Source organism: Gracilinanus agilis, chromosome 2 (assembly GCF_016433145.1).
Source record: "Gracilinanus agilis isolate LMUSP501 chromosome 2, AgileGrace, whole genome shotgun sequence".
NCBI classification, from domain to species: Eukaryota; Metazoa; Chordata; class Mammalia; order Didelphimorphia; family Didelphidae; genus Gracilinanus; species Gracilinanus agilis.
In genome coordinates this window covers 694,609,362-694,629,551 of record NC_058131.1, presented here as the reverse complement: position 1 = coordinate 694,629,551, position 20,190 = coordinate 694,609,362, and the positions used below count along the sequence as shown (strand labels likewise).

Here is a 20,190-nt window from a genome sequence, read left to right as displayed (position 1 = left end):
GCACAGCCACTTCCTCTCCTGAAGCAGCCAGTGGGGGTGGGGGAGTGGGGGGGGAGGGCCGGGCCACTGAGGGGCATCCGGGAGCCCCAGGAGACAGAAGGCCTCAGAGGGGAGGGACGCCCATAGAGTAGAGCTTGTCGGTGGAGGCAGGTCCAAAAGGGTCCGGGGGCAGGGAGGCTCCAAGGCCGGGGACCCGGGGGCGAGGCTGCTTGACCCACGAGGGGATGGTTGTCCGGCTGGAGGGAGAGGGTGTCCGCATTCACTAGGCACAGGGCAGGGAGCCAGAGGCCGACGAGGAGTCTGACGGGAGCGCCGCGGTCTGAAGGCGAAGCGAGGGGACCCGGCGAGCTCAGAGGCTGGCCCGGAAGATTCTAGATGTCGGCAGAATTCGGGCTCAGGACCCAGGGAGGGCCAGGGCAGAAGGGTCAGGAGAGGAAGAGGGTGTTGCCGGGGAGGGAGAGGGAAGGGCGACGCCTCCTGGGCACCCCTAGGCCCCGACTTCTGGGCCAGGCGCCGGCTCGGAGCCCGGCAGCCCAGATTGGTGGCGTGTGGGCGCTGCTGCCCGCCGCACTCTCTGCTGACACGAGCTTCGTCCCCCTCACAGAGGTGACGGACCTGGAAGTGAGGCTGGCCGGCGGCCCGAACCGCTGCACCGGACGCTTGGAAGTGAAGTACCAGGGCCAGTGGGGGACCGTGTGCGATGACAGCTGGGGCAAGCAGGACTCGGAGGTCGCGTGCAGGCAGCTGGGCTGCGGAAGGCCGTACCACGTCAACAGGCCACTCGCCCCCGGCACGGCCACCGGCCCCATCTGGATGGATGACGTCGGCTGCCACGGGAACGAGTCGAACCTCTGGGACTGCCGCCATCGAGGATGGGGCCAGCACAACTGCCAGCACAGTGAGGATGTGGGCCTGGTGTGCTCAGGTAAGGCCGGTGGAGAGGCCCCCACGGACCAGGGTTGGACACGGGGGGCCAACCGAGGCAGGGTTAAGGCCTGGAAGACAGCCGCTCTGACCTCTGACCTGACCTACATCCAGGACGCCTCCCACCCCCAACTAATTCCAAGTCTGAGCAAAAGGAGAGGCGGCTCTTCTAGCCCCACTCCAGGCAGGGCGAGGCTCCAGCTCCCTGAGGCAGCTCCTGGCCCCTCCAGAGGGGAATGTCTTCCTTGGGCTGATCAGAGCCTATCCGGAGGGCCGAGCTCCCTCCTTCGCATTCACTCGCCTTCTGGATTCTCTGTTTTGGCCTGGAGATCTTTGGGGGCCCGAGAGACGGGCTGACACAAAAGCAGAAAGGCCAGAGAAATGGAAACTGAGGATAATAGAGCCACGGCCTGCCCTCCGGCCTCCGGCCCTCCTCCCGGACTCCCAGTCACTTATTAAAACATAATAGGAGGGGCAGCTGGGTAGCTCAGTGGAGTGAGAGCCAGGCCTAGAGACAGGAGGTCCTGGGTTCAAACCCGGCCTCAGACATTTCCCAGTTGTGTGACCCTGGGCAAGTCACTTGACCCCCTTGGCCCACCCTGACCACTCTTCCACCTAGGCGCCAATACACAGAAGTTAAGGGTTTAAAGAAAACCAAAAACACATAATAGGTCCGCTTGGGGCGAGGCCTCCTGACTGCCACGATCCAACCAAGCTGCCCTTTCTCCAGGAAGAGCCCCTGGTGGCCTTCTCTCCTCCCCCAACCCTTTTAACCATCCTTTGGGGATTTAATTCCGTCTATACCCTCGGTCTACCAGAAGGAATGGCACTAGCCCAGGGTGGGGGGGAGGAGGGGGGAGAGGGATGGCTCCCCCCCCCTGCCGGGGCTCTCTGTGGCCCCGAAATCCACACAGATCAGACGCAGAAAAACTGTCTGCTGCCAGATGCACCGACTGATCCACTGGGGGGATACGACAATGATAACGACCAAAGTCGGTCTGTCCTCCGGGGAGCCCAGACTGTGCGCCGAACCCTCAGGCCCCCTGGGGGGGCTCCATGACTGGGGGGCCCAGCGGATGCCCCAAGGAGAGCAAATGCCCCTTACATAGCCTGTGTCCTTTGGGGACCCTCCTCGGGGCAGGGTTCGTGGCCAGCAGAGCTTCGGGGGCCCCATGCTGGGGCTGGTCAGTGCAGGCGCCCCGGAAGGTGACTCTTCAGAACCTCCGAGAGCTGCTTTCTGGCCCCGGGATTTCTTTAGGCCTTTTCCTGAGGAGACGGACATGCTGGCCCGACCCTGCAAAGCTTTGGGCCAGGATTCCCAAGCCTGGGCCGCCTTCCCATCCCTCCGTTCACCTCGGTGCCCCCTCCACGCCCTCACAGGAATCACCGTAGAGTTCCCAACCGCTGATCCATCTCTCTCTCTCCGTCTCTCTGTGTCTCTTCCTCTGTCTGTCCGTCTGTCTCTGTCCATCTGTCTTTATCTCTCTGTCTCTCCCTCTCTCTGTCTCTGTCCATCTCTCTTTATCTCTCTGTCTCTCCCTCTCTCTGTCTCTGTGTCTCTGTCCATCTCTCTCTCTCTCCGTCTCTCTCTCCCTCTCTCTGTCTCCCTCTCTCTGTGTCTCTTTCTCTGTCTGTCCGTCTGTCTCTGTCCGTCTCTCTTTATCTCTCTGTCTCTCCCTCTCTGTGTCTCTGTCTCTGTCCATCTCTCTCTCTCTCTCTCCCTCTCTCTGTCTCCGTCTCTCTGTGTCTCTTTCTCTGTCTGTCCGTCTGTCTCTGTCCATCTCTCTCTCTCTCTCCGTCTCTCTCTCCGTCTGTGTCTCTGTCTCTGTCCGTCTCTCTCTCTCTCTCTCTCTGTCTCCGTCTCTCTGTGTCTCTGTCCGTCTGTCTCTGTCCGTTTCTCTCTCTCTCTCTTGCAGAAGGCGCAGATGTAGACCTGAGGCTGGTGGGCGGAACCAGGAATTGCTCGGGCCTGGTGGAGGCGCGGCTGCACGGCCAGTGGGGAAGAGTCTGCGACTACAACTGGAACCCGGAGGTGGCCGGGGTGGTGTGCCGGCAGCTGGGCTGCCCCTCCCCGCTGAATGCCGTGAGCTGGTTCGAGGGCGTCGAGGACGTGGAGCAAACGTGGTTCAGCAACATTCGCTGTTTCGGGAACGAGTCGGCCCTCTGGGACTGTGACTACAACGGATGGTCCAACTACGGCTGTGGGTCCCAGCACCACGCCAAGGTGATCTGTTCCGGTAAGACCTCGGGAGGGGGAGGGTCACCGTCCTCGTTCCAGAACCTTCTCTCTCCTCACTTCCGTCCAGAGGCAGCTAGGCCGTGGCTAGGCCTGGAATTTAAATCCAAATTCAGCCTCAGCTACTCACTCCCTCGACTTCTGTCTGCCTCAGTTTCCTCATCTGTAAAATGAGAGCGACTGAGGAGAGCGAGTGCTGGGCCAGGCTTCGGCTGCCTCTCCTCTCCTTATTTCATCTGGGCTCCAGAACCAGGTTCCTCCTTAGACCTCTTCCCATTGGCCAGTCATCTCTTGCTGCAGAGGAGAAGAATATCTTCCCATAATCCTCCGCTCGCTCCCGGGCCGTGGCACGCCGGGGGCCACTGGAGGACTGATGGCAGACGAGCTCGGAGCTCGACCCGCGGGAAAGAGGCCGGCGAGGTGGCGGCACGGGTGGGGGTGGGATGTTTAGAGTGTTTAGAGAAAATAGCAAAGGCTCAAGATGAGAACGCTGGGAACCCCCCATCTGAGAAGAGGAGGCCACAGCCAAGGGCGGAGGGGGGGGAAGTTCACGAGTTCCATCTTGGATATGTCGAGTGTAAGAAGTCAACAGAACGTTCCAACCAAGAGGCTGGAAAGGCAGCCAGAGATGAGGGATGGCAGTTTGGGGCCGGATAAGTGGACTTAGAGATTACCCACCAGAGAACAAGCACTTGGAACAGGCCGCAAATGCTATGCAAATCTCTCATTTGAATAGTCCTGGAAGGTAGGCCATAGGCTCATCCCCATTTTACAGGTGAGGAAACTGAGGCAGGGTAGTGACTTGTTTAGGGTCACTTGACTGGCCACCAGATGTCTTCCTGACTCCAGGCTCAGAGTTCCATCTACGGGGCCACTAAGCTGCCTGGATAACCCAATCCATGGAATCTCCAGTGTGAAAACTCCACTGAGGCAAACCAGCATTGCCGGGAGGCCGGGAGGTTCGATGGTTTTCCCGCGCTTCCATGTGCGCCCAGAGCTTCCTGGTTCCAAGGCCTGCTCGGCTTCCCCAGATGCTCCTCCTTCTTTCCCAGATGCCTTTGCCCTAATCTGCCCGGGCCAGGCATCCCCTGAATGCCGCCCGGCTCCCCTTGGCCTCTTGGGCTGCTGCCCTTCTTTCTCTGAATAGTCTGTCCTGCTTCAGGCCGTTCCTGGCTTCCCCTCCTGGACTCTCTGAGCAGCCCTGTGGCCGGCTGCTGCGGCCTCCGGCACGGTTCCTGCCCCGGAACCTCGGCGGCCCAGAGCCCGAGAGCTGGAAGGGAAGCCGGCGGCCACCGCGCCTCTCCGCCCGTCCCCTTGAGCCCTGGCCTCTGCTCCCGGGTCTCCTGGAGGAGCCCTCGGACCCTTGGCACAGCTCTCCTGTGGTGGCCCGTTTCTCCTGCTTCTGCCCACCCTTCCCTTCGAAGGATCCACCGTTTCTCCCGGGGGGCTCACCAGCGGGGCCAGGGCGTCCCATTCCAAAGGAGACGGCAGGCTCTCGGCCTAGGAAACCACGAGTGCTTTCGCTTATTTTAGTCACCGTCGATGGGGAAGGAAATGGCCCTCTTCCACGTCTGCAAGGGGCCGGTCGGATTGTGCCAGAGCGGCTCATTCCAGATCAGGGGCCCGCTTGGCCTCGGTGCCCGCTTGACCAAATGGCCTCCTTCCTGTGCAGGTCAAGCCTTCAATGCTGATTCTGTCTCACACTCGAATCCCACTGAGTTGGCTCTTTGGCAGGCTGGAGCTCCTTATGTGAGGGGGATGGCATCAAAGTAGTACAGCTAGAAAGAGGATCCGAGTTTGAATCTGCCCACGATCCCTAGCCGGCGGTGTGAGCCTCAGGAAGTTCTGTCGCCTCTCTCTTGGCCTCAGTTTCCCCATCTGTAAAATGGGAATAGTAAGAGCCCCTTTCTCGCAGAGCCAATCTGCCCTCAGCACTTGGCAAGAGATTCAAGCTCTTGCTAGCCCAGCCCTTCCCCAGAGCCAGGCCCTTTCTAGGCCCCATGAATGACTTGGAGACGGCCTTTGCGTCCTGGCGAGTCTGCGCCACCCACTGAAGGACACGACTACCCCCTTTTGGAGGCTGGCTGTCCCGATCTTGCCCAAGAGGACCCGGTCCCGCTCCTCCCTTCGTGGCCTCCTTTTCTTCGGGGGCTTCCCGTGCTGCTGGCACCTGCTCGTCTTAGGCCTGCCGTAGCTTGTGAGCGATTCGCCTGCCTTGGCATCCTTGGCAGCAGGGATTTCGAACCCTTACGCCTTCCTCAGAATCAATATCGTGTATCAGTTCTAAGGCCGAAGAGCGGGAAGGGCTAGGCAAAGGGGGCCACCCAGCTCGAGGGCTTCTGCTCTTTCGCTGGCTTGGGGCTGGCCAGTTTCTTCCACGTGACGGAGCCAAGAAGGGAGCCTCCATCAAGAGGAGAGGAGGGGCCACGTCATCTGGTCGCCTGTCCCTGGGCCAGGAGGCCACCCAGAGCTCCAGGGCTTGGCAGGGGCTCTGGGGAGGGCGTGGGCGTGTGTTAGAACTCTCTGAGGGTGACCCGAGTCTCCCGTCTGCAGATGGAGGCGATTTGGATCTGAGGCTCGTGGGGGGCGGCAGTCGATGTGCCGGGACCGTGGAGGTGCAGATGCAGGGGCTGGTGGGCACCGTGTGCCAGTCAGCGATGGACATGAAGGCGGCCTCGGTGATCTGTAGGCAGCTGGCGTGTGGCACTGCCGTCAGCGTCTCCCACACGGACGGCTTCGAAGAGGAGGTGACCGCACACAGAGGCCTCACTGGCGTCACCTGCAGCGGGAACGAGGCCTCCTTCTGGGGCTGCCGAGGCTGGAGGTGGGGCTCCCAGGCCTGCGAGGCCAGATCGAAAGTCATCTGTTCAGGTGAGTCTTAGGCTCAGGCGAGCCCCGTGGAGCACCCGTGGAGGCCAGCTCCAGGCAGTGGGCCCACTCACAGGGTCCCGAAGGGCCTCGTTGGCTCTGGCTTCCCCCAGGGTGGGCGGCCTGTCCCCACACCAACCCTGCTCCTTCTCTCCCTGGTGCCGGGGCTGGTTCTCCAGACTCTCGGGAGACGAGCACTCCTCGGAGTCGGCTGGTAGAGTCCTGGAGGCCTTCTGGAAGAGGAGACCTTTGTTCCTCTTTTTCCTCAACTCGACTCTGGGGAGTGTCAGGGTGGAGCCGACCCTGGTGGTTGTCCACAAGTTCTTCTCCCTTCCCGGCCTGCTCCGGAGCTAGCACGGGCGCTGGTGTGCCGCTGGGCTCGCCGCGGAGGGGCGTCAGGCCTGGCTCTTGTAGCTTATCTGCTTCCCGTAGGGCGGCCCCCTCCCCCCCAACCCCCATTGAGGTCTCGCCAAAGCCGGTGCTCCATACGCGCCTGGCAGATCCGCGACCCAAAAGAAAGCAGAGCCGGGGAATGGCCGAGCCGGTCACTCAGCATTTCCCAAACGTGCGCTCTGGCAAGGGCAGGGGCAGAGTCTTGGTGGCTGCGAGGGCCGGGGGGCTGGGAGCAGCTCTGGGGGGAGGGCGACGACGGCCCCCACTTCCGTTTCCCTCTCTCGGGAATCTTTGCCCCATTTTCTCCCCGTGAGCCGAACGAGGGCTCCCGTGGCCACCGTCCAGCGACGGGAGGAGGCCGAGCGTCCGATCTCACGTGCGTCTGCGTCCCCGGCCTTGGAGGGGGTGTCGGGACCCACGAGGGCCTCCTTCTGTTCCCCAGAGCACATGAAGCCGGAACTGACCGGAGGGCACGTCCCCTGCTCGGGAAGAGTTCTGGTGCAACACCAAGACACCTGGAGCTCCATCTGTGCCCACGACTTCCCGCTGGCCACGGCCCGAGTGCTGTGCAGGGAGCTCGGGTGCGGGGCTCTGGTCTCCGTGGTGGACGCGACTCGCTTCGGGCAGGGAAACGGCCGCATCCTGGACGAAGAGCTGAGGTGCGAAGGGGACGAGTCCCACCTCTCCCTGTGTCCGCGGGTGCTTCTCCCGGAGGGCAGCTGCAGAGACGGCAGGGACATCGGAGTCGTCTGCTCACGTGAGGATCAGAGACCGAAGGGACTCTCTCGCCCCCTCCCGCCCCCTCCCGCCCCGTCTTCTCGCTTGGCTCTTTTGTCCAGACCCTCGCCCGAGCCAGAAGGCCCGAGAGGCTAGGCTTTGGGCACTAAGTGACTCGCCCAGGGTCACCCAGCTGGGAGGCCTCCCAACCGCAGGCCTGGCCGTCTAGCCACCGAGTCAGCTAGCTGCCCTGCGCCACATCCTGGGGAGGAGGCATCTGGGAGAGTCACGTTCACCCCGGGCCGTCCTCCCCGGCGTTCTCTCAGCAGCGGCTCTTTCCAGGGCTCACAGCCCTCCCTCAGCCTCTTTGGGAATGGCAGCCCTCCTCTGGGGGGCCCGATCGTCCACCCGTGCTTCGCTCCTGCCCCAAATCGCCTGGCCGGGCTCCCGGACTCGCCTTTGAAGTCTGGCCTCTCCTCTCCAGGGTACTTGGACTCCCAGCTGGTCGATGGCAGCTCCAAGTGCGAGGGCAGAGTGGAAATCAAGGTCCACGGGAACTGGGGAGCCCTGTGTGACTCTTCCTGGGATCTGGCTAACGCCAACGTCCTCTGCAGCCAGCTCGACTGTGGAGTGGCCGTCTCGATTCCCAAAGGAGCCCCCTTTGGGAAAGGGAGCGGCCAGACGTGGGCCCACGAGTTTCACTGCTCCGGAATGGAGGCCCACTTGGGCGACTGTCCCGTGACTGCCCTGGGGGCGCCTTTGTGTTCCCAGGGAGACACCGCCTCGGTGATATGCTCAGGTAAGTGAAGGGGGGCCACTACAGGCCGAGGACCCGTCTGGGGAAAGTGTCCGAGAGGCTGGGAGAGACTTCTAGGAAAGGGCGAAGGGGCGGCCTCAGCCTGAGCCTCCGGGAATCCCTGGTGAGGGAAATGGAGGGCAGGAGACCGAGGAGGACAAGGGCACTCCTGCTCCGGCTGGATGCCATCCCTGCCCCCCCCCCCAGCCCCGGGGCCCCGACCAGCCAGCCTTTCCACTCCCCCTCCCACCCTGAACTCGGCCAACCTGGGCCCTCCAGAAGGCTGAACAGATCCTATGTTTGTAGGAAACCAGACCAAGACAGCGACTCCCTGCAATGACACCCTGCACAGCCCGGCTGGGGCGACTTCTCGCTTGAGGAATTCCACCGAATGCTCAGGTGAGAACTCGGGGAATTCTTCCAAAGTGGCCAGCGGGAGGCCCCACAAGCTCCTCATCAAGCGTGTCTCCCGCAGAGATCAGAGAGATCCGCCTCGTGGATGGAGGAGACCGCTGTGCCGGGAGAGTGGAGGTCTATCACCAGGGCTCCTGGGGCACCGTCTGCGATGACTCTTGGGACATGAGCGATGCCCACGTGGTCTGCCGACAGCTGGGCTGTGGAGAGGCCTTCAATGCCACCGTTTCGGCCCACTTTGGCCCAGGATCTGGGCCCATCTGGCTGGACGATCTGAAATGCGCTGGGAATGAGTCCCAGGTGTGGGAGTGCCCTTCTCAAGGCTGGGGTCGGCACAACTGCCGACACAAGGAGGACGCCGGGGTGGTCTGCTCAGGTCTGTTTTTACATGCACCCATCTGGTATTTGGTTAGAGGAGGAAGGGCAAAGGGTCAGGCTGGAAGAGAATGATGGCTCACTTGAGAGAAGCCACGGAACTAACCCTCACCGTGAGTGGGGTTAACCGGGCGCTGGTGTCCCCACCCCCAGCCAGAGGCCCCGGACACTGAGGGAGTCTGCCTGGCAGTGCCTGGACGTGGTGAGGGCACCTGTCCCTTGTCCGGAGTCCATCGGATGCTCGCCTTCCCAGGCCTAGGTCACGAATAGGTGCTCTTGACCATGGTTGTGTTCCGGACCCCTCTGCAATGACTGGGTGAAGCCTGCTTCGGTGGGCTTTGGTTTTCTTAAACGCCACAATCGAAGGCGATGCCCATTTCGGCCAGAGGTTCGTGTCGACACAGACGCGCCTTTTCCCCTTCCGAGTCTCCAGATCCCTGCTCTGGGGGCTGCTGGAACTGTGAGCTCACCCCGCTGGCACACTCAGCATTAAGCGAGGCTTCCTGGCCATGGTCCCCAGCTGCCTCCGGGTGCCCCCCTGTAGGGAGCTCTGGGCACTGTCTCCCCTCTGGTCCTGCTTTCTCTTTGAAATTGGAGTCTTGGCCCTTAGCACAGGGCCCGACCCGGGGGGCGAGCTGCACCGATGCTTCTTCATTCAGGTCACATCGCTCGCTTATTGGCTGGGGTTGGGGGGGACTCCACCGACTTCTCTCACCCATACTTGCTGGGCAGTTTCTTTGATGGGCTCAGAGGTGAGGTGGTTAAGGTAGAAGCTTTGGGTGGCTATGGGCGCACTGGCCTGGGAGTCGAGGCGATGGGAGTTCAAATCCCGCCTGGGACACTCCAGGCTAAGGTCCCGAGTAAAAGACGCGACCTTTTTGTTTCCTCGTCTGCAAAGTGGAGACTCGGGCTTGCTGTTGGGTTAAGAGGAAATTTGCTGTCCCGGCACCCACTGAGACGGCTCTCTGTCCCTGTTGGTGGAGATGAAGGGCCTGCCTGGGCGGTGGGGCCAAGCCTTTCCTGGGCTACACAAACCCTGGCTGGGCCGGCTTCCCCTCATCTCCCACGGCTCGGTGACTCGCTTGCTGCCAGCACCAGCACCGGCCCTAGGCCTCCTGTCCTCCGCGCTCCGGATCCCTGGGTCTCCTGACTCTCCCAGGCCCCTGGCCCTTCCTTCCTTCGAATGACACTTTCCTACTTAAAGCAGCAGGCCTGGAGACCCAGAGAGGAGAAGGAAGAGGACGGCACTAGCGAGCATTTATAGAGCCCCTACTATGTGCCAGGCGCTTTACAAACATGAGCTCGGTTCCTCCTCACCACGGCGCTGGGAGGAAGGGCCATCACGACTCCCATTTTACAGTGGAGGAAACCCAAGCCAAGAGATTTAATGACCTGCCCAGGGTCACGCGGCTAGAAAGTGCTGGATTCTCATTTGGACTCAAGTTTGCCTGACTCCAGGCTCAGGACTCTGGTCTGTGCCGCCCCCTGGCGGCCCCTGGGCTCGCCTTCGAGGGCTGGGCGTAAGAGAAAGACTCCTTCCGAAGGAGACTCTGAAGAGGCAAAAAAGAGGAAGAAGAGGATCCCACAGAACAGCGTCGGTGGGTGGCAGCATGGCCGGAGCGCAGCGGAAAGGGAGGAAGAGCCAGAAGTGCCCAGAAGAGAACTTTGCGCTCGATCGGAGACGGCAGCTGGAGTCACTGGAGAGAGTTCCTGGAGAAGGGACGGGGCGGCGCGGGCGCTCCTGCACTCTAGGAGGCTCCCTTTGGCCGCCGCGGGCAGAGGACTGGGGCGAGGCGAGGCCTGACCCGGGGAGGCCGCTCCGAAGGTGACTGAATAGGCCCAGCAGGACGCGACGAGGACCCGCGACCCAGGAGAGAAGGGAGCAGAGGGGAGAGACGACGCCGCCGCCGCCGCCAAGGTAGAAAAGACCAGATTGGGCGACTGGCTGGCTGCGCTGGAGGAAAGATAGAGGAGAGCCACAAAGGAAGAAGGGGGAGCCGACAGCAGTAACGGGGAAGCCGAAGAGGAAGGCGGTGAGGCTAGTCTTGAATGTGTCCGACTGAAGACGCCCAGCGGCCGCCCCATGCAGATGGCCGAGTCGAATGGCTGCCAATGTGGTGTCTGAGCTCCCGGGGGTGGGGCGGGGGTCTGGGACTGGGTCTAAAGCTCTGGGGATCAACTGCAGGGCTGGGACGGAGGGGACTGGACCCTGGGGAAAGGCCTCTGAGGGGGAAGGGCCAGCAAAAGGCTCCTCGTGTAGACGGGAAACCCGGACAGGAGAGAATAACCACTGGAGGGGGCGTCTCTCTCTAAGCTGCCAAGGGACAAGGAGGATGCGGCCATTAGGTGACTCGGGGAAGGGTAGCTTCAGTGGACTTACAGGGTCAGATGACTCGTCCAAGGAGATTAGTGAAGGAGGGAAAGAACTTTGGCGAGGAAGATAGTTGTCAGGGAGGGCAGGATCAAGTGAGGAACTGGTTCTCCTTTCAATGGAATCAATATTTATCAAGCACCTACTATGTGCCGGGTACTGTGCTAAGTGCTGGGGAAAGAAATAAGAACAAGAGAGACAGTCCCTGCCCCCAAGGAGCTGGCGAGAGAGGGCGAGACCCAAAGGGAGCCGAAATTGGTGGGGGGCCGCCAGGGGGCACCCGGGTCTCTGAGGCCTGAGAGCTGCTCGTGGAAAATGGAGAGTGATTTGGACGGTTGTAAGAGGAAGGCTCTGGGAAGAGCTAACGGCTCCTCTCTCCAGCCCCCCAGGCAGAGGGGAGAGGCGCCGGAGAGGGGTGGAGAAGGTGGCCGATGGGCACTTTTGAGGCCGAGGAGGTCCTGGCCATGATTGGAGGCCGCAGGCAGGGAGGGAGCTCGTAAAGACCGAAGTCGGGAGAGACAGAGAGGCCGAGAGAGCACGACGTCGGAGCGGAGGAGGGAAGGGGGAGCTCTCCTTGGATGGCCTCAGTCCTTTGGGCGAGGTGTGGAAGAAGGGGTGCCGTGGGAGACTCCAGGATCCAGGAGAGTCTTGAGAACCCGCCGAGGTAACCAGCGGGGCCTAGAGAGGCAAGGAGACACGTGGAACCGATTGGCCTCCCAGAGCAAATCTGCAGCGGCCTCAACGGTCAGTTCCTTGCTTTCTTCTGACTCCCTTTAGCCGGGTCGCGATAGGCCTGGAAGAGGCGAGTGGGGATGGGAGCGCCGTAGGTGGGTGTCTGGCCAAGTGCGGGAGGAGTAACTGGACCGAGAGTAGCCGTGGGGTGCCGAAGGGCTGACGTGGTAGCACACTGAGCGCCAGGGGGAAGGATGGATGGGTTTGTGGCCTGAGAGGTGGAGGAGCTCCACAGAGATGAAGACCAAAGCACTGAGAAAGCGGCAATGCTAAGAAAAAACCGCCATCATCCGGTGAAGGAACTTCTGAACTCGTGGCCTCAGAAGGGGCGCATCCGTGGCCATGCCGAGATCCAGGTGTGTGGCTGAGAGGAGTGGAGGCCCGAGGCCAGGGAGCTGCCTAGCAGACCGGGGAAGTGTTCCGGACCGGAGACCACACGAGATACCCGAGTGTTCTCTCCAGGCCCTCCTGGATCTCTCCTCCTCAAACGGAATTAGTCTCTGTTCCTGCTGATTTCCTGCTGCAGTCACGAGGCCTCTGCCTGCCTTCGAGGCCCTTCCGGGAGGACCAGTGCGTCTCCGCCACTCCACGCCACCGTCTTCTTCCCCCCAAAGTGGTCCATAGGCCCATCCTTCAGGGGTGCTCCTTGGCCTGCAGGGGATGGAATCTTGGGAAGTGACCGCAGTTCGGGAGGTGCTCCCCAGGGCGCCCCGGCTTATTCTCTTCCAGTCTCGGGCTCGTGTCTGGAAAAGGCCTCGCACTCGCTGCTTCCAAAGAGCCCTCATCGGAATCCTCTTGAACAAGCCCGGGATGAGGATTAATTCGGCGCCAAAGGAAATGCCAAGCAGCCCCCGCCCTCAGGCAGCCAAGGGAAAGCCCGCTGGGCCCCACGAGTGATTGGAAATGGTCGTAGGCCCAGGGAGCGGGCACGGATGCTCTTCTAAGAGAAGCCAAGCCCGCGGGCGCCAAGTGTCGCCGCCAGGGCCGCAGAGTCCACCTGGGTGAATCCCGGCTCAATCTTTCTGCCCGAGAGCTTTCTAGAATGGTGGGTCTCCCACCAGAACGGGCCCTTCTCCTGGGCGAGCAGGAGAAGCAGTCGAGGCACGAAGGTCTTTCCCAAACGCTCTTGAGAGGTGCCGGGAGCAGGTTCTGGGGAGGCCTTGGGAGGGCTATGGAGGTCGGCACCCTCTTCATTCCTTCAGGGGGCTCCGGGCCGAGGTTGTTCCTGGCCTCCCGGAGAGGCACCTGGAGCAGGGGGAGGGGACCCCGACCCTGGGCCCTCAGTCCGGGCTTCTCTGTCTTCTCTCCAGGAGTCCTGGCTTTGAGGCTGCACGACGACATCAAGGCTGGGAGCTGCGCGGGCCGCCTGGAGGTCTTCTACAACGGCAGCTGGGGAAGCGTGGGCAGAAGCAAAATGACTGCCTTCACCCCCGGGCTGGTGTGCGGACAGCTGGGCTGTGGGGACGAGGGCACCGTGCGAGCCGCTCCTCTCAACGAGGCAAGTTTCGGGCCCAGGTGGATCAGCGACATTCAGTGCCCCGATGGGCCGGCCTCCTTCTGGCAGTGCCCATCTGCATCATGGGAGAAGAGGGCCTCGAGCCCAGCAGAAGAGGCCTGGATCACCTGTTCCGGTGAGTGTCCAGCTTCCTCTCTGTGTGAGGCCCGCGGGGGTGGTGGGCAGTGCCGGCCGGGCGCCCTTCTCTCTGGTCGCATCGTGCCCTCTGGAGGAAGAGCAGAGGACGAGGCGTCTGACCCTCATTCTCTCCCTTAGCCGGACCCAGAAGGCCCGGAGGCCGCCTCGGCCCGTTTCCTCTTCTTGGAAGCGAGAGTTTCCGCTTTGATGACGTTGTCGTCATTCTCATTGTTCAAACCCTTCGCTTCTGCCTTAGAAGCAATACTGTGCATTGGTTCTGAGGCAGAAGAATGAGAAGGGCTAGACGGTGGGGGCCGAGTGGCTTGTCAGAGGCCAGATTTGAATCCAGAACCTCCCGTCTCTGGGCCCGGCTCTCTGCCCAGCGAGCTGCTCAGCTGCCACGTGGTATGCTATTATAACAAAGTCAGGCAGCTCCTCTGTGCCAGCCATCCTGCTGAGCACCGTGGCTTCGGGGACTTAGAAGAACAAGCGGGCGCTGCTCCCAAGGAGCCCACAGCCTCCTGGGCACATGGAGGGAGACGGGGCGGGAGGCCACCGTGCGGAGGGAGAGGAGACAGCCAGGAGACCGGCGCCTCGGGGTGGCACAGGCCAGGTTGGGGAGCGAGGCAGAAGAAAGCTGGAGAGGCAGGAGAGGGCGGGCCACGAGGGGCTCCGAATGCCAGACAAAGCGCTTGGCCTCTGACCTCGGAGTTGAAGAGCGGGGTGGGGGTGGCATAGCAATGCCTGTGACTCAGGAAGATCACTTCAGTGGCTGAATCGGGGAGAATGCAGGGGGCAGCCCAGGTGAGCAGTAATGAGGCTCTGCAACAGGCAGGTGAGGCCGGCATTAAAGGAGAGAAGGACACACACACAATGATGAGATCATGGAGCTGGGCTGGGAATGGGGTAGGAGAGCTCAACGGGAGGGCCAGGCTCTGGCCAGGGGGCGGCTCTTATGACAGAGTCCTGCGAGCTGGGACCCCAACTGGCTGGCCTTAGCTTAGGGAGCTGGAGGTCCCAAGGGTCGCCGGGATCAAATGCTTCCTGCCTCAGGCGAGGAGGACGGAGAGAATCTGGGACTCAGAATTCCAGGAAACAAGCGGGAAAACCGGGAAGACTAAAACGTTGCATTAAAAGGCCCAGAGAGGGGGCGCCGGCAGTGTTACCGGCCTTTATTATGGGCCTCCCTGTGAGAAGGGGCCCGAGGCCAGCCAGCCTCCCCTGAGGCCCTGAAGAAGCCCCTGCGGGGGGCCCTACACTTGGTTAGCACCGCCCCGCCGAGGCTCCAATGGGCAAGGGAGCCTCCGGCTTCAGGATGTTGTTCAGGGACAAGAAGGGAACCTGCGGCCTCGGGCCGTGGCTTGGAGTCCAAGGAGAAGAGAGGAGGCCGCTTCCTCTGCTCCAGAGTTGGGGCAACAAACGATTTCTTCCCAGATTCCTTTTCTGTGCCCTGGGAGCAAGTGTGGGCGACTTGATCTCCCCCGGCTCAGCCCTTGAAACCTGTCGGAGCCAGGCCCGGCCTGTGAGCAGTCCCGCCAGCTCTTCCCCAGGCTGAGGGGGCCTTTCCTGGAAGGCCTTGCTTGTCATTTCGGCAAGCTCGGGCCCTGGGGTGTGGAGGGGGCGCCATAGGCATGTTGGGGGAAAAGAGGCCCACGCCAGGCCCCGGACCCCTTGGTCCTGACTTGGCCCGGGGGTTGGAGAAGCCTCTTCCCCTCCCGCCACGAGGGTGAGGCCCCGGCACCGACCCTCTCTCCCAGAAGCCTCGCCCCGGTCTCCTCCGGCATGCTGGGCCTGGCCCAGGGTCAGGGAGCTTCTCTCCTCTGGGCGAGCTGCCCACATTTCGAAGGCCATTTTCCCCCTGAGGAAATCCAGGAGCCGAGGCCTCCCCCGGCGCCCCTTCCCACTTTGAGCAGGTTTCCCTGGAACCTTCCGCAGTCGAGGAACGGGCAGGGGAATTCCGTGTCCCCCAAAGTCCCCCAAAGCCGTGGAGCGAAAAGCCTGGGGAGCTGCTAAAGGTGCTGGGCACCGGCGGCATTTGGGCCGGCCTCCTGCGCTGGCAAGCATCATGGCGGCCGTTTCCCCTTGGGAGATATCCAGCCAGGACACAGGGCAGAACCCTTAGAGAAGGCCCCTCCCGCCGCCAGCGCCATTAGCAGACCGAACCGGCGGGTCCCGCGGGCCCTCCCGCTGCGGCCTGACGGGGGCGCATCTTCACCTCCAGGAAAGCTCCGAATCCAGGGAGGAGACTCCCGGTGCTCCGGCCGTGTGGAGGTCTGGCACGAAGGCTCCTGGGGCACCGTGTGCGACGACGCCTGGGACCTGGCCGACGCCGAGGTGGTGTGCCGGCAGCTGGGCTGTGGCTCGGCTCTGGCCGCCCCGGCGGAGGCCGCCTTCGGCCAAGGGATCGGGCCCGTCCTGCTGAGGAACGTCAGCTGCCGAGGAAACGAGTCGTCCCTGTGGGACTGTCCTGCCGATCCTTGGGGGCGGGCGGACTGCGGGCACAAGGAAGACGCCAGCGTGAAGTGCTCAGGTGAGCGGCTGGAGCTTGGGCAGGGCGGGGGGGGCGGGATGTGGGGAAGGAGAACCAGCCTTTGCCCACGTTCTCCCTGGAGCTCTCAGGCCTGGGGGCGGACGGGGGCCTCCGGGAGTCTCGTGGACTCTGGAACTGACCCTGGGCTCTTTCTGCAGGCGCTCCCAGGGCAGCGGGACATTCTGAAGGTACGCCGTCTCCGTCTATGGAGACACCGCAGTGCGAGGCATGGCAGGAAGTGGCCCATCGGGGAAGGGCAGCTTCGGCGCTGCCTCGGTGCCCCCTCAGCCCCATCCCTATTCTCTGAGGTCTCGGGCCTCCCCCCAGGCACCCGTCTACCCAGAATGTGACCCCAGACACGAGCTCGTCTTTCCTGCAGTGGCGGTTTCGGCTCTGCCAATGGTGGCCAGGAGAGCGAGGCACGAGCGCGGCCTCTGCCCCCAAACTGCCGCTCGGGGTTGAGGGGGACGAGGGAGCCGAGGCCACGGGGAGACGGCGAATGCTGGCCGAAGAGCTTGGATCGGGAGGGGAGCCCCGGCACGCTTTCTCCTGGGCTGCCGGCGGGCCCTGAGCAGCCCCTTCTCTCCCTCCTCCTTCCCAGGCCACAAAGGCTCTGCGCTGGCCTGGATCTTGGCAGTCTTGCTCGCGGCCCTGCTGCTCTGCGCCGTCTTCTTTTGGGTTCGGGCCAGAAAAGGGAGACAAGTGAGAGGTGCGAGTCCCACCAGGGCCCCCGGGAGGAGGGAGGCCGACTAGGCCCTGGGGAGCGGCGAGGGGGCTGCCGGCCGACGGACGGGGCCGAGAGCTGGATCGGCCTTCCCGGGGTCGTCTGGGCTTCTGGTGCCAGGAACACGCGGGGAGCTGAAACTCTGGGGAAGGCAGTCTGAGACCCCGGCTGGAAAGCCCCTGGCTTGGAGGCTGCAGCTGGGCCGTGGGGGGGGGGATCTCAGAGGGCCGAAGCCAATGAAGGACGCTGGGCCGAACTCCAAGTTTGCTCCAGGCGCCCTTCTCAGAGTGTCCAGGCCCCCGGGAGCCCGGCGGGAAGTACGCTTGGGGAGGGGGCCAGCGTGCAAGAGAGGAGGAGCAGCTGTGGGGCTCGGGCTGGCCACGGGGCAGGGGAGCCCCGACTCCAGGCTGGTCCTCTGTTCTCAGCCCACTTCAACGGAGGGAACCTGAACCCCATGGCCCTCTTCCAGAGGGCGGATTTCAAATGGAAGGACGACCAGAACTTGCTCAGCGATGCAGGTGTGTGGGGCGGCCTGGTGGCTACTCTCTCGGGGTGGGGAGGAGGAATCCCCCCATCTGAAAAGACTTCTAAACACCCCCTCCCTGCGCCACACACACACACACACACACACACATGCGTGTATGCACACGCATGCACATGCGTGCAAACACATGCACGCACACGCACACGCACACGCACACGCACACGCACACACATCAGCCAAAAGAGGACGGTGACCGGCCAGCATCAGAAGGAGAGAATTGCTCTCGAGGGGCATCCTGTAAGCCCTGCCTTTCTCCCTTGCCTCTGGGATGGAGGCTGATAGGCACAAAGCCTGGGCATCGGGGATGGCAGGCCGGCTCCGAGTTAGGGATGCAGACGCACCCCCACGTGCCAAAGCCTGCGTCGAGCCCTAGAAATACAAATGGAACAAGGAGGGCACCCACTGAGGGGGACGGCCCACCTGGGAAGGTTCGGGTACCTGGCAGCACCTTGGGATACTGGAGAGAAAAAGGGAAAGTCTTGTGGGATTGAGCGATGGCGACGAGGCCATCGAGGAAGGCTCCTGCCCCTCCTCATGGCCTCTGGTACCCATTAGGGTGCCCAGGAAAACTGGCTTCCAGTCCCACCTCTGATAGATGGGCTTGGAGTCAGGAAGACCCGAGTTCTAATCCAGCCTCAGATGCCTACTAGCCATCTGATGTCAATGTCCTCCCCTTTAAATGGGGCTAATGAGGGCATTTCCCTCCCAGCCGGGTAAAAATGGAACGAGAAACTCTTTGTAATGTGTTTGGCCAAGCTGGCGGCACTCTAATGGCGAGTTGTGGCCGTCACTGTCGGCCTCCCTTTCTTTGGGATCCCCGGGCAAGCTGGCGGGACCACAGGAGCGCTGCTGACTCTTGGGACGCAATCCAAAGGGCAGGGGCCGAGGGACGACCCCACACTGATGAGATCAGAGACGGTCCTGCCCCAGTCGAGCTGGCCCTCGGAGGGGAAGAGGAGAGAGCGCGGAGGGCTTCACTGCAAGCTCAGGCCATCTGGGAGTTCTCCGCCCAGCAGCCCCAGGGACGATTTGCTCTTTCCTTCCCCTTTAGTGACCGATTCTCTCTTCCTGCCCCCCACCCGGCCTTCCCTCCACTGCCCAAAGGCTGGGCGCTGGCGCCTGGGCTGCTTCCCCCCTGTGACCTCTCTACTCTCCGCAGAGGCCCCCGACGGGAGTGAGGACGCTCCCGAGAGTGGCTCCGATGTCGGCTCCCGGTCCGGAACGCTTCTGGCTCCCTGGAGAAACCAAAGGGACGGCCAGCTCCGAAGGTAGCTCTGGGAGAAGGTGAGAAGCTGCGGCTGCCAGTCTCCCCTCCGGAGGGTCCCGAGATCTCGGGCTGCTTTGCCTCGGGAGTCACGGGCTCTTCTGGGAGCCTGAGGGGGGGCTTCCAGGGGCTCGGGACACTGGCCCTCCCGAAGCTCGTCCTCCCTGGAGTCAAGCTCCAGAGCTCCTCCGGCTCCCTTTCAGTGCCTCGATGCTGGCCGCCAGCCCCGCCACATCTTCTCTTCCATAAATCGGGCCGGGCGGTCCCTGGGTGGCACGCATGCCCATCAGGGCCCCGCCTGGCCCAGGCTCCATCCTTCGCAAGCTCAGTCGCTTATGTGTTTTCTTCCTGGGCACCGTCAGGGGGCCTCGGCTACACTCCTGGTGGTGGGCCGCTGAATGAGGGACTTCCTGGCTAGGGCTCAGGTTGGCCCGGTGCTCCATGCCGTGGTTGGGGGCCCAGTTCCCCCAGGATTCCCCTCGTGTCTTGGGGAAGGACAGCAAAGACGCTGCCAGCCCCACGGCTCCTCTTCTGCCTGTCGGGGGCTGCTCGCAAGGCGGAACTCAGGCCTCCAGTGGGTTCTCTGCCATTTCGCCTGGGCCTCCCTGGTTCGCCCTGCCTGTGGGCAGAGGGTGGCAAGCTTTCCGAAGGCTTTCAGTGAGCCCCTGGCAAAGGCTGCTGGGAGATGGCTGCTGCTCAGGGCTTGCCTTTTCTCCTCTCTCTCGTCCATAGCCCAGCGTCCCCCAAAGCCCCGGATTTCTGCCAACGTCTCCGTCTTCCGCCCAGTCGCCCAGCGTGGTTCCTATGCTAGTTAGGTCGCTTCCCTCTCGGCTCCAGCGGCACCCCGTGGGCGTCACCCTGGTGCGGGGCTGCAGTGCTTCTTGTCTGGGTGACTCCCAGAGTCTCCTCTGAAGCCCTCCCACCTTCCAGGCTCTCCGTCCGTCTTGCTCCCTCGCGGGCTCCCATCGGATTCCTCGGGGCCCGCCTCTTGCCTAGACTCACACGGAGCTGACTGCGAAGAAGCCGGGCGCTGAGCAGCGGCGCTCTTCGCTCCCCTTCTCCTTCCCAATTTCCCTTCAGCCTGGTTCCCGGGGCCTTAGTCTGGCCTCACGGGCCTCGAGGGTCACCAGACTGGCCGGCCCCGCTGACTTCCAGGCCATCTCCCGTGGTTCCCCGGCCACCCGCCTCTCTGTCCTTCCCATCTCTCGGCTTCGCGCCTTTGCCCGGGCTGATCTCAATGTCTGCGAGGCCCGATGGCGGGTGGTCAGGGGTTGGCCGGGAGGCTCGTGTTCAGGAGCATCAGTGTAAGAAACAGCAAATTCGCAGCGAATACACACTTGGATGGGAAGAAGATGAGAGGCGGATTCCGAGGAAAGGGACCGAAGGCTTTCAGGCCACTCCAAGGCCTCCCGCTCTTAACCTCGGGGCCCTCTGAGCCCCCATCCTGGGGCGAAACGGAAACTCATTTGCAAAACGATGGGAGAAGCCAAGTGGGGTGACCCTCCCAGGAGTGTTCACGGCTCCTCCCACAATCCCCCTCGACTCCCTCCTCTCCGGGCCAGTGTGCTCCCGTTTTTTCCAACAGAGGGAGGTAAAGCCTCCTCCTTCTGCAGCTGGGAGCCGTCCAGGTGCCGAAAGAGGCCAGGCATGGAGCTGAGGTCACTTCCTG

General features: G+C 62.7%; 1 protein-coding gene across 1 annotated transcript; it reads left to right on the top strand.

Annotated features, from left to right (window-relative positions):
- The first annotated feature begins 375 nt into the window (after window positions 1-375).
- LOC123234396 (scavenger receptor cysteine-rich type 1 protein M130-like) lies at window positions 376-18,308 on the top strand. Its single transcript, XM_044660299.1, has 9 exons — window positions 376-925; window positions 2,841-3,161; window positions 5,714-6,031; window positions 6,864-7,178; window positions 7,623-7,937; window positions 8,314-8,724; window positions 13,137-13,457; window positions 15,681-15,989; window positions 18,214-18,308. The coding sequence occupies exons 1-9, from the start codon at window positions 376-378 to the stop codon at window positions 18,306-18,308; spliced, it is 2,955 nt and encodes a 984-aa protein (XP_044516234.1).
- The last annotated feature ends 1,882 nt before the right edge of the window (window positions 18,309-20,190 follow it).

What these genes read in the sequence shown, in the direction of transcription:
- LOC123234396 (XM_044660299.1), top strand. Translation starts at nt 376, where the DNA reads ATGTCGGCAGAATTCGGGCTCAGGACCCAGGGAGGGCCAGGGCAGAAG. An exon ending in CATCGGAGTCGTCTGCTCAC is followed by an intron (nt 7,179 to 7,622) that starts GTGAGGATCAGA and finishes TCTCCTCTCCAG; the next exon opens with GGTACTTGGACTCCCAGCTG. An exon ending in CGCCGGGGTGGTCTGCTCAG is followed by an intron (nt 8,725 to 13,136) that starts GTCTGTTTTTAC and finishes TCTTCTCTCCAG; the next exon opens with GAGTCCTGGCTTTGAGGCTG.